General features: G+C 37.1%; 2 protein-coding genes across 4 annotated transcripts in view; both read right to left on the bottom strand.

The window, feature by feature from the left end:
* Positions 1–4,370, bottom strand: part of LOC104127089 (platelet glycoprotein V) — a 9,568-nt gene extending 5,198 nt beyond the window's left edge. The window contains exons 1-2 of one of the 2 annotated variants that reach the window (XM_009639719.2): positions 3,443–4,370; positions 726–906 (exon numbers count right to left, since the gene is read on the bottom strand). The gene's annotated coding sequence lies outside the window, so the exon portion shown is untranslated. The remainder of the gene's footprint in view (positions 1–725; positions 907–3,442) is intronic. The other variant, XM_035895267.1, reaches the window with a different exon arrangement.
* A 169-nt stretch (positions 4,371–4,539) lies between these two features.
* Positions 4,540–12,807, bottom strand: part of ATP13A3 (ATPase 13A3) — a 58,598-nt gene continuing 50,330 nt past the window's right edge. The window contains exons 30-34 of one of the 2 annotated variants that reach the window (XM_035895265.1): positions 12,246–12,433; positions 11,715–11,803; positions 11,467–11,547; positions 7,430–7,519; positions 4,540–5,886 (exon numbers count right to left, since the gene is read on the bottom strand). In XM_035895265.1, coding sequence (XP_035751158.1) covers positions 5,689–5,886; positions 7,430–7,519; positions 11,467–11,547; positions 11,715–11,803; positions 12,246–12,433 — 646 coding nt within the window. In that variant the 3' untranslated portion in view covers positions 4,540–5,688. The remainder of the gene's footprint in view (positions 5,887–7,429; positions 7,520–11,466; positions 11,548–11,714; positions 11,804–12,245; positions 12,434–12,807) is intronic. The other variant, XM_035895266.1, reaches the window with a different exon arrangement.

The following is a 12,807-nucleotide window of genomic DNA, read 5'->3' as shown; positions in this document are numbered from 1 at the left end:
CTTAATGTTTCTCAAGGCTATAAATGGATGCCAGAAGCAATACATTAGTGCTGTTAGTATATTAAAAGTCACAAATCAGTTTTGAACATAGTTTCATAGAATACGGAGCACACGTATCATTTACTATGGTACTTAACTTTTTTACTGTCTTGCAAGTTCCTAAACTCGTGTGACCATAAAAAAAAAATTTTGAACTGTACCTTAGAAACTTATCTGCTTTTTAGAGGAACTTACTAGGAGCATAGCAGGCAATCAGGCTTCACCATGATTCTGCACTTTAAATGGGAAGTAAAACAGCAAAACACATCCTCTAGATAACACTTTCACCCATATTTTCGTAACTGCTCTGAAAGGCCAAAGAGTATTTTAAGCTTCAGAGGAGATTTTGCCTCCATTTAGTTGTGTAAGCAACCAGCTTCCATAGGTTGTATGTAACTCCAAAAGTAGAACTTGAGACCACTCACAAACCAGAGGAAAGTCTGAAGTCACACATGCAACAGCACAAAACCCACTTGTAGCTTCTTTGACAGTGATATTAGAGTACAAGCTTCAACCAACCCAATGCAAATCTCACTAGAGTCAGAAATCTGTATTTCAACATGAATTATGATCACAAAGAAATTTCAAATTTGTTAGACACACAGTTTCACCGTGGTCTGCTACAAAGGTGCATTTGGTTTTGAAGGACACATCTACTTTAAAACAACAAAGTGGTTGATTTGTACCTTCACAAGGCTGCTCTGACTTTTACTTCCTTGTAGGATTGGAGTCAAAGCAATTTGAGTAAGGAATGAATAGTTTTCTATTTAACCCTTTGGCTAAGCAATCCAGGGTTGACCCACTTGGCTTCTGTTCTTCCAAGTCTTCTCTAGTCACAGGCCAACAAAACCTAAAGCCTGAAAGATTCTGAAGAGACAAAAGCTCTAAGTTTTCAAATATTAGTTTGAAGTTAAAAGATTAAGTTTTTGTAATGAAGTAACCAGGTATTTCAAACACCTTATCTTCAAGTTTAAAATAATGGGCTCTGTTAATGAATGCTTAAACAGAGGTGAGCCGCACGACGGAAGAGACGTCTTCATTTCCATATGATTTTTCTGAAGATGCCAGCTCACAACCAGGAACATTTGCTCAAGAGTCTTTTCAAGACAATGCCTCCCACGCGTCAAAGAACAGAAGGAACATCTGGATAACAGAAGGTGGAAACAAGTTGCTATCACATGGACAAGCTCTGGCTTTAAAATGGCTGTCATAAGCCACCAGATAAAAGTACGGTCAGTATTATCCTGCTGCAGAACAGCAGTGCTACTGTATGCACTGGTAAAACATGGCACGCATACTTCTCCACCCCCGTCTTCAAAAATACAGAGGCATTGAACAAGATACCCATGACATCAGTGGGAATAAGTCTGTATTCTTCAATGAGCTTTGGATCTAATTGTATAAAGAATAATTACAAACAATTTCATGAAACTAATGAAAAGAGTTAAAAATATCTGTTCATTTTAATTTTATTTTCAAAGAGCTTCAGTCACAAAAATGATTTACAAGTCTATTTACAATTCTATTGTACAGTTATTTATGTATGCCTCTTGACAACAGGGTACCATTCTAGAGCAGCAATACATATTTTAAATACAAAGATGTAGTATCATTTCAGATTTAAAAATAAAGAGGAAGCCAAGCTTCTAGAGAGCACTGTAATGATCAGCCTTTTAATCTGCATTAGGCTTGAGGAATTCATGACAAACCGAGTAGTTTCTGGTTCACGTAATTATCAAACAAGCTGCAGTTAGTTGAAAATAGCTTTAAAAACCTGAAGCTTTACTGTATAAAATCAACATATTCAAGACTCTAAAAATTGTCAAAAACCCACATCTTTCCCTTAGACATACAAAAGCCTAAGTTTACAATTCAGAATTTCATGGGAGAAATCCTACAGAACTTTAGCTCTCTCATTTTGTGATGACCAACATAAGCATTAAAAATTTGCAGCATAAAAAGGACTCCACATCTGCTTAGTATTATACTGTATACACAGATACAGTACAGGATTATTTACCCAATTTGGGATGACTGTTCTGCACAACCTTCATGAAGAAAGAAAAAAAATAAATAGAATTAAAAATCCAACAACTTTTAAAAAGTGCAACAGTAAGAGTTTCCAATTTAAAGTTATGATGAATATGGACAGTCGGTTCTGTGGGTGTTCCAGCTGCTGCTTCTCAAACATTATTCGCAGCATTTTCTTTACAGTAGATTTAGTTCTATAGTACATGAAACTAGAGTTACTGCTAATTGAATCTGAAGGGAAGAGGAAAAAAAACTTTAAAAATAACCCTGAGGGATATACAATTTAATGATCTCGTAATTTACTTCTAAAAAGTAACATTTATTATTTAGCAACTGCTTTTCTGGGTAGACCAGTCCTTTAAGTATGTGCATAAATAATATTTAAAAATCAATAATATTTACAAATCCTAATGCATCAAAGTAAAATACGTACAGATTAAAGTCTGCATACTCAAATAATTTAATCATAAATCAAACTCCTAAACGTAAGGCCAAAATATACAGCAGGAAGAAAATGTCTAACAATGATCTAGTGGAGATCACTAAATTGCTCTGTTCACCTGAATTTAGACTTCCCAGATGAACATTAGAAGAGATTCTTTCCACTACAAACTGAATTTCATCTTACTTAAAGCAGAAACTGAATACGCTAGTGCAAATCTAGTTTGCTGCATTTCTGAAAACCAGAAAAACTAAACTGCTCAAAATGAGAAAAATTATAGGTGGCCAAACTCAGCTCTTGGGCAGGAAGGCATAAATCCCAATAATTGCAGAAGATGCAAAAGCTTATTTTGTGGCTGAACTTGCAACAAGAAGAAAGATTCTCAGAAAAGCTGATTTATTATTCTTGAGTAAGCATCAGAAGCAAATAGGTCAGAGCTCAAGCATGCAACCTCAAAAACATTTACTAACTCTGAACACATACCTTAAGGAAACTAGCTTCCATTTGCAAATTATTCAAGTTTAAATAGGCTCATGACCCATTAGTCACTTAACCAAGTGGAGACACTGGGCAGTATCAGTTTTAGTAAGAGTTCCCTAAAATGTTCTTCAAAGAAAAGCCCACCTTAATAAGCTCCTCACTCTCCCAGTAAGTCTAATAAACTAGCAGAAGATTGAAAGACTAGCATCAGAAACCAAACAAGCTGAGAGAAGGTATCAGTTTAGAGAAAGTGTTACACAAAAGTACACAAAAAGGGAAAGACATATTTGCTTTCACTTCTGGTGGAACCACCAAGCTAAAACGGTCAATGAAATGGAAAGCAAAAGCAGATGCCTTTAAGGATGTCACAGCTCCTAGGTCCAAGATGCATAGCTTCACAACATTTTTCAACTAAAATACTGTTTTTCTTTAAATTTGAATACTACTTACGCAGCTAAGAATTATTCTTCAATTATTCCATGCTACAAAGATCTTGTAAAATCAATATTGACGGAAATTAGCCAACTGACTCAAGTTCATGATTAATAAATTTATCCAAGTCCACAGTTGCAGACCCCTTAAAAGCTACCGATGTCGTTCGATGTTTATGACCCTAAGAAGCCAGGATAATAAGACTTTTACATTGCTCTGTTGAATGAATGTTAAGAAAACCACTTCTCCCTTCCTCCTGCTCCACCCCCCAAAAAGCAACAACAAAAAAAAAGAAATCAGGAAAAGGGTTGACAGCTGGACTAGAGGATAGTACACTACATGCATGATATTTAGGAGGAGCAAGCGCTAATAGCTTAAACCCCCAACTTCCAGGAAAAAGTCTTCCAAACCATTTAGCACCACTTTTAAATTCCCCATTGGCACAGTATGTTCAACACTGCGGAAACTGCAACATGAGCAGTGGGGGACACTGTCCATACTGCCTTATAGAACAGCACAAGGGAATTAGGCCTGACCTGAAAAATTCCCCTGTATTAAAACAATGCTGGAATGGAGTTGTCTCCACAGGAATTAAAGAAAAAAAACACCAAACCAAAACCTCAGATTCCATCATAGAATACACACAATTCAAACGGATCCCAGACAGCCAGGGAGTTTGGGGCCCTCCTTCCACAACTACTCTAAAGGAACCGACTTTCTTCTCTAAAGGATCTCTACAGAATCATGACTTCTCCAGATCCCAGAACCCCTCCCAAATCTTGGAAGTGTCTGAACCGGTCAGTTGCATCTGATCAAAACAGACTGATCAAGAGTTAGTATTTTTATCATTTTCCAAAAAATACCGAAGAAGACTTTTCTGAAAGTTTAGCAAGTTGAAGATGATTTGGAGAGAAGGAATTTGTGGTTTTAATAAAAAGACAAAACAAACAAACAAAAAAACCAGAAAAGTTTTAAGCTTTGCATGTGAAGGCGATGCCTGCCTTTACATCTCTGCAGATCTATTTTCCTAGCGGTCTTGTGTTTTGACACCGCCTAATGGCAAAATGATGCATCACTACCCCAAGCACTTAAGCAGCATTATTGGTGATACAAGCTTTTTTTTTTTTTTTAAATAAATCCACTTAAGCCTTACAGTTCTGCAGCAAGACAGACTTTAGCTCATCTGTTTTCTCTTAATTTGTTTCATACAGCTACATATAGTGCTTAAGACACTGGCAGACTATGAAATGCGTATGTTCTTAACATGCACAAATCCCAAGCATGGGCGTGTGAAAATATTCCTCCCTCCCACCCCCATTTCCCTTGCAGCAGTAACTCTGGCCTTACTACTTCAAGGTATATAGGAAAATTATCTTAAGATTTACAAATAAAACATGGTCCACAAAGGGATAATCCAACCCTTTTGCTAGAAAAAGCAAGGTCTGTGGAGAAATGCATAGCTAAATGTAATAAAACATGAGACAGAACAACATGTTAAGATTCTCCAGCCTTCCTTCTCCAAAAATTTGAGTGTAGCCAAATGCTGCCTCTTCCTCTGGAGGCCACCTAAGCCCTTCCTTGGGGTTAGCTAGAAAAGAAGCTAAGACCCTACTTGAAAGCAATGTGCTTTCTTCTTAAGGACAGAGCATATTGCTTCTATAGCATTGCCAAGTCCTGCTGTGGCAGACTAAAGAATTAAAACTTAAAATCCAAACTTTACACCTGGAAACACTCCTTACTAGTAGGGACAAACTTAGAGGTACACACACCAAAACTTTAGAACTGTTCTGAGGCACAAAGCTTTTCAACAGTGAATGTAAAAAAAAAAAAAAGTGGGGGGGGGAAGGGCATGACAAGGTTATTATGTGCCTCTAGTACTACCATGAAACCATTATATCATAGGGTTTACATGAACACATGCCTGGGTAAGCAGGCTAGAACAATGATTAAGATACTCCAGGCAAATAAAGTGAACCTGTTTTAACTGCCCTGCAGTCTAAACCTTCAAATACATCTCATTTAGGAATAATGAAATTTGAAAGAAGGTAGAAGGAAACACAATCATTTTTGTTCTGCCTAAGGTAACCTACATTTTTAAAATTTATAGCCATAAGATGTCTGACTGAACTTTGTATTCAGAGTGACAAAACAGTTGGAAATATCTGCATTAGAATTTGACATTTAGTATACTGCAATTTCAAATAAAGCCTTAAAATTACATTCTTCTGAATACTACTAAAGACACATGCCACCAAGGTCCGCCGTTACGTTACAGTGATGATTTGATATGAACCACTTTCTTGGGATGGTGCTTTCGCTTCTGTTGTTGTTCTGGGTTTTGGTGGCCATTCTGGATCAACCAGCAGTTCCTGAGCTAGATGCATATACTTGGCTTTTGGTGTCTTCTCTCTACAACCAAACAGGGAAGAAAGGAAACAGACTCCACAGCGATCCATAGCCTCCTGCAGAAGCGAACAGATTTGAAAACTGCATTACCATAAGAAAAAATTAATACAAGTAACAATACAGTCAATTGCTAGAAGAAAGCCTAGTATTTTAGTTTCTAATTTACTATTTCATTGTCACACTGGACCTAGAAAGCATAGTACAGAAACTCTTTGGTTGTGTCATCTCTTCTATACTATGGTAGCAGTGACATTTAAAAAAACATTAAGAAAAACAAAGTATTCTGCATTATCGTAACATCTATGGTCACCAACAGCTTTTATGCATATTTTATAATAGTTCCCATAAATGCAGGTATAACAGGCACTATTACATGATGTTACTATTGAAAAATAAAAGCCTGGTCTAGAAAAAGCATTCAAATTCCTGGAGTCTCAAAACACTTTTTAAGCAATGAATTGTTTAACTGGAGGCAGGCAGTCAGCCAAAAGTGGCAGAATTTAACTTGCTGATACTGTGAAACCAAGTCCTACAGGTATTAATAGTTACTAAAACAGACACAAATTATTGAATTTAAGTCTTCCCTCCTATTTTTCCTCTCCCAGTCCCAAACACATGTAACTTAACTAGCTGGAGAAGAGAAACACCATTCCTCATTCTCAAGACTGGATTGCTCTTATGTCTCAGAGAGCACCTGTACTCTGCAGGCCTGACATTTTAATGGATATATATTCTATGGTTTTCTTCATGCTCTGAATTTCTACCAATTCATGAGCTGAACCCAATATGAGCCTTAAGGACAACTTCCATTCTTCAGTGAACACAAAGCAATTTTTTTCTTGAGCAGCCTCAGAAGGACAAATGTAAATCTGAAGTGAATACATTTAATAAAATTTAGTGCTGAGAAATAAATTATTGTAATTTTAACAAGAATAAATGTACAACCTGCTAAAAGTAATAAGCCAACAGGCTTTAAAAAGAAAAAAGCTGTTTTTTTAACATGATTCACATGTATTTCCTACATGTATGAATGACAGAGGGGCAGATCAGACCAAGATTCATGAGCACCTGAAAAGCAGAAGCCAAATCCTTCAGTCTCCTAAACCACCAGAAGTAGTAATAGCGTACTTTCTTTTGCCGTTTTGTTTCTTTTCATTTGTACATGCTATAAATTACTGCTCTCACAAGACAATGTTCTAAGTCCCTAAACCAAATTAGAGTAATAAAGAACTGGATTAGACGCAGCATCAGCAATTCTGCTCGAAACAAATCAAGACCTTCTCCAGTCCTAGCATGCTAACTTGTGACAACACAAGCAAAATTTGCTAATGTGCAAACTGAAGAAAGTGAGAAAAGACTTAAAAGCAATCCTCTGGGCTTGCTTCACAGTTCTTGTATACAGAGCTAAATCCTTTAATGTCAACAAGGAGAAAAACATAAAACCAGAAGCCTTTCCTTTTAATATTCAAGTTACAGAAATCTAATTTAAACAGTCTTAAGCTTAAGATAAAGCAACAAGTACTTATAGAACATAAAAAAGACAAAACTGAATTAATCTTCATGCACTCAAATGATGACAGCAAAATACTAGTCTCCAACCTGAGGCGGCTGGGGTATGGTGAGGCGATATTCTCCTTGTTTGTCTCGATTGAACACAACCTTCCAAAGGATCATATCAAGGAGGACATTCTGTGGGACATTGCAGTGAGTGGGAAGAATTAAAGAAACTAATGATCATTTGTTGTTAGCGTGCACATTACAAACAAACCTGAAATAGTATGTTAGGCATAACTAATTCAGTGTCAGGCAAAATGGAGAGTTTATGTTACTTGTCAGTACTTCAGTGATAAACATTTTCATTCCTAAAGTGCTCAAATGATGTTTAAGAATAAGAACATGTACTTGAAATCAATAGCAATGACCAAAACTGCATCCATCGATGCAGATGAAAAATCATAAATACACATCCTTAGTGTGTTTCAGTACTCTTAAAAAAAAAAAAAGCCTGTGAAGCACTGCAGACATGAGTGCTCAAAGCAGTTTCCCCTCAAACAGTCTTTAACATTAGTGTGTACCTCATGCTGCAGCTATGCTTTGTTTGTTTTAAACCAGTTTGTTTTAAACCAGTTTTAAACCCCAAAAAGCTTCAGTGGGGTGGCAAAGCTGAGCCACCAGCAGGAAGTCTGAAGCAACTCTAGGAGCTGTGTTCCAGATTTTGGAGGAGTGGGCAGAAGTTGAACAGTGTGTTCCGTACATCTGGTTAGTTTCACATGGCTGCGTGGGCGGACTCAAGAGCCTTGAACAAAGCCAGCAACACAGGTGTGAACCTGTAACTTCCATGGCCTTGAGCCTACAACTCTGGACAGATTCCATCTCTAACTTCTGACTAACCTCTGCCATTGAGAAAGAGGAGCTGATTAGCCAGAATTTCAGAATAGATTTTATAAATGCATATGATTTTATAATACACCAAGTTTTATAGTGCTTTTATAAAGCATTTGCCAACAAATCTTCAGCTTGTTAGACGTTAATTTTTGAAGCCAGTCTGGTTTAAGTATGTCTATACCAGGCATCAGGGTAAGGAGGAACAACTGCTAGGATCTGCCTTTGTTGTGCCATATTTTCTATCATCTGGTAGAAAGAATATGTGTGCTTTGTGAACCTAGTCGGGCAGCCACATGGAAGGAGCAAAACCTTTACACATCATTTCAGAAAACATGTTTGGGACAACCACATTCAGAAATCATTCCTGTTGTAGAAGCAATTAAGAAACTACATATGATCATAGTGTGGCACAAGTGTCAAACTGGCAAGTGTGACACAAGAGGATAGATCCAATCCCTCATGTATCACATCATCACAAGATACTTAAAGAGGCAATTACGGATGGATTCGTCTCAGCAGAACAAATTATAGGTGATATACCTACAGAGTACCTTGTTAAAAGAAATAAGGAGATGCCACCAGCAGCTTTTCCTAGATACTCAGAATATGGCCTGTGGTAGCCAGTAACTCGGTAGCGAGAAGTGTAGTGAGCAGAAAATCCAGCCAGGCACACAAGGACAGAAGAGCAATGAGCTGTGCTGGAAGTGAAGGAATGAAATAGCCTGCCATTTCTACACAACACATTGGACCCAATGAGTTGGCACCACATGGAAGAGCTTCAGGGAGCCTAGAGTAACACTGCTGGAGTTGGACAAATATGGTTCAAAAGGTGAGACGAAAGCAGGTTGACGTTACGGACGGTGAAGCATGTATCGTAAAACAAGGTTTGGGATTTGAGGATCACTAGACAATGCTTCTGTTGGACACCTGCGGTACAGGAAGGCAACTTATCTCTCTGCCTAAACAAAGTGAAACAGTGGAAGTGCAAGAAACAAGTTTTAAGTCAAATCCCAAACAATTAATGTCAAGAAAACCGAATTCTATACTTACTTCTATTCCACTGAACTATAGGCAACAAGATAAATGGGAAAGTCTGGTTAAAAGGAATGTGACAAATCATCCAACCCATTTTGGTAATGACAGTTAAATGACTGAAGTGTTGAAAAGATGCTAACTCACACCAGCATAGGAAAAAGACAAGGGTGGAGTTTAAAACACTGGGTGAAAGCAAACACTCTACAGTAATTATATTGCTTAGGTTATGCTTATTAGAAACTCAGAAGTTTATGAATTGATGTAGCAACCAACAAGGCCCAGGAGTGAAGCCTTATGAATGTTTAAACCAGAGAACCACTTGCCCTTGAGAGACACGTGCCAATATGTGGACTGCCATGCTGTACAGACTTTCTACTAGAGCCCTTATGCTTCCAGAACAGAAACATCACCAGGCTGTATAAAAATTAGAAAGATCATCTGCAGAACAAAGTAATTTTTCAGCACAAGCCAAGTTTAATTTATTTCTTTCAGTAAAGTTTATCACTGGACTGAAAATTGTAACCTTTTTACACTCCATGTATCAACACAAAGCTCAATTCCAAGGAATAATCTTAGTGCTTAAGAAAAAGCTGATTTCCTGGAGATGGTAATAAAAACATCAAAACTGACTAGAAAAAGTAAACAGGAAAAACTATTTCTGAGAGATTTGTTTTAAACTTACCAGAAGACAAAAAAGACATGATTCTGCACCTGCAGAATAACTATTTTGTTTCAGTAGCAAAGACAGCAATATACATAAAATTTAATTTTTAACAAACAAAAAAAGGAGGCAGAAAAAGAAAACTATGAAGAGTTCAGTAGTACAAAAAAAAAAAAGAAAGAATTAACGGGCATAAAAGAAAACTCCATCACAAGCAGGGTTACAGTAAATATAGGACAATGTAAGAAAGGCACAGGATCTTGAATAAACTTGTTAACAAGGCAAAGGTCAAAAAATTTACTATCTGCTGCCATGTTTTGGAAAAGACAAGTTATCACCCATCATGTGAAAACACTGAAAAACATGTTCCAATAGGGAGCAAATTCTATTTGGAACAACATTTTGAACACAAAGCCTTGATAAATTTTGATTAAAGTATCCAAAAAGCTTTGGTTGATTTTATTTCTACTAAGTCATGAATAAAAGGGGAAAAAAACTAGTCAACTGGAAAGAATATTAATGCTGTAGTAATCTTCAAAGGCCAAAATAGTATGATCCAAGCAAACATTATGCTGGTGACCTTGATAGCAATGCCTCACATAGTAATGGAAATACTGACTAAAAGCTGCAGAAAATGTTATACAGTAAAAACAGGTAATTGTAGCGTGCAAGCGCTAGATAATGTTGAAAGGGGTTTTCGTCTTGCAGAAAAAAAAATAGTGACTAATCGCTGCAAACAAAACCCAAATGTATTCAGGATGGAAATAAGGCATCAATTTAACAGGGAGAGGTACTAACCACAGGAATAAATGACTGGCTTTGAATCCAGACTCCTTCTGGAAGATATGTCTGTCAAACTCCTGTTTCTTGGAAACAACACAGGGGTACCTGCATGAAAGGTGGGGCATGTTTCTGCCCACATTAACACTGGAATTACAGGCAGAAGAGGTCAATATCCAGAGTGACCTACTTTGGACAAGCTCAGGGCTGGAAAAAGCAGATCTACACGAACATCTGGTAGTGAGGTGAATCACAGAATGGCAAGGGTTGGAAGGGACCTTGGGAGATCATCTAGTCCAACCCTCCTGCTAATACAGGTTCACCTCTTGGATCTCTCTGGACTTTCATCAGATTAGATGAACAAGTTACATAGACCTGCATTATTCTCAACAACAAGCTATATGTATGATCCAACTGAATGAAGATGGGCTCCCGTAAGGATTTTATATAGTTCTTTGCTATGTTACGTTATTCTGAACTGAACACAGCAAATAAACAGGGAGAGTATTGTCCTATGAAATAGCTGAAATAATTTATAAGTCTTTCAACTTTCCCCCCCTTTTTTAATTAACAAAAAAGGTATTAAATTTCTGTTTTTAACACAGAAAACCTTGATACCTTAAATCTAGCTTACAAGGACATCTTTAGGTATACAAACTTATCAAGAAAACAGTGGCCACTTACACTGGCATGCTGTGAAGAGACCTTCTAAACAAAAGACAAAAAAAACCAACCCACTTAACAGACAAGCATTTTTTCTATTTGAATTTCTTACCTCTGTCAGCATGGATACAATTGCATTGAGAATAACAATGATGAGAATTCTTAAGCGCCACTCATATGGCACACACACGAGCTGTGAGAAAAAGTTGCCAGAGGTTAGCAACAGACATATGAAGTAAACACACATTAAAAACAGGCTCAGAGTTATAAATTCTCCCTCTCCCTCTCTAAAGGGGTCAAGCTTGCCCAAAAAGCAGCCAACCAGTTATCCCAGGAAGTACAGACACCTGCATATCTTACCTCAAGAAATGCGTCAATAGATTCAACAGGATGCAACATGATGAAGAATATGAAAACATAAAGAGCTATCACAGATATTACAAACAGAACTGTAAAAGAAGAAAAAAAAATTAATCAGACCATCTCACAATCAGAGTTTTAGACAATTTTTCCATGTATCATAGGTTCATTACTCCCTAGAAATACTCTTTTCACCCTCTAAAAACCTTTCCAGATGGATTTTGGCAATACAAGTTGTGCCGATAGCAGACAGAAGGCCAGACTCAATTTCCCACTGGCTCACTTGTGGAGCCGGAATGTATATACACATATAATTCCACAAATAAAGCAACTATTAACACAAATTTCTCCATACAATTTAATACTTCCCTATTTCTGTCTCTGATTATCAGGGGACAATTGTACTATGTTCTCCTAGCAAGACTATTACTGCTGAACTGGCACAACAGAACTGTAAGCAAGCCATGGATGAATAAGTGCAAAGTCACTTCAAGTTTTACTTGGAACTGTATATAGTAAGAAAGGACTTACAATTTTTGTAGCACGGTTGTCTGAAGGGCTTTCCTTTAGAAAAGACAATTGCTACTATGAGGTACTGAAAGCTGGATATAAAAAACAAAGTTGTGTTTTCATAATTTTTAATGTTATGTTCATCCTCAGAAGTGTCATTCCCATGGTGTGCAGAGCTGGTGTTTGTGGCATCCAATACATTACATGCACTACAACACAAAAAAAACCAAACAAAAAACATTCAACAATGAGTTAAGGAGAAGATGCAAACAAGGCCTACTTATTATTAGAAGTAATGACAGAATGAATTGCTACAGTAGTTAAAAAAAGCTTAACCTTGAAAACCTATTACAGGTAGTAAGAAAGAATTCAAAACTGCATCAGGGATGCAGCAATTTCTGTGAATTCTGAGCTTCGAGTTCTTTTCTGCTTCCAGCTTGTAAGTGCGCTACACGAGCGGTTTAGAAACTATACTGTAGATACACTTTGAAGACAGGTAGGAAAGCGCTGCAATATAAAAACAGACTAAAACACCTCTTCATTTGAGAAATATGAATTTGATTTACTGGAGCTCTAACAGGAG

The sequence above is a fragment of the Egretta garzetta genome, unplaced genomic scaffold (genome assembly GCF_000687185.1).
Source record: "Egretta garzetta isolate BGI_Z169 unplaced genomic scaffold, ASM68718v1 scaffold425, whole genome shotgun sequence".
NCBI classification, from domain to species: Eukaryota; Metazoa; Chordata; class Aves; order Pelecaniformes; family Ardeidae; genus Egretta; species Egretta garzetta.
This window is presented reverse-complemented; position numbering and strand designations above follow the sequence as displayed.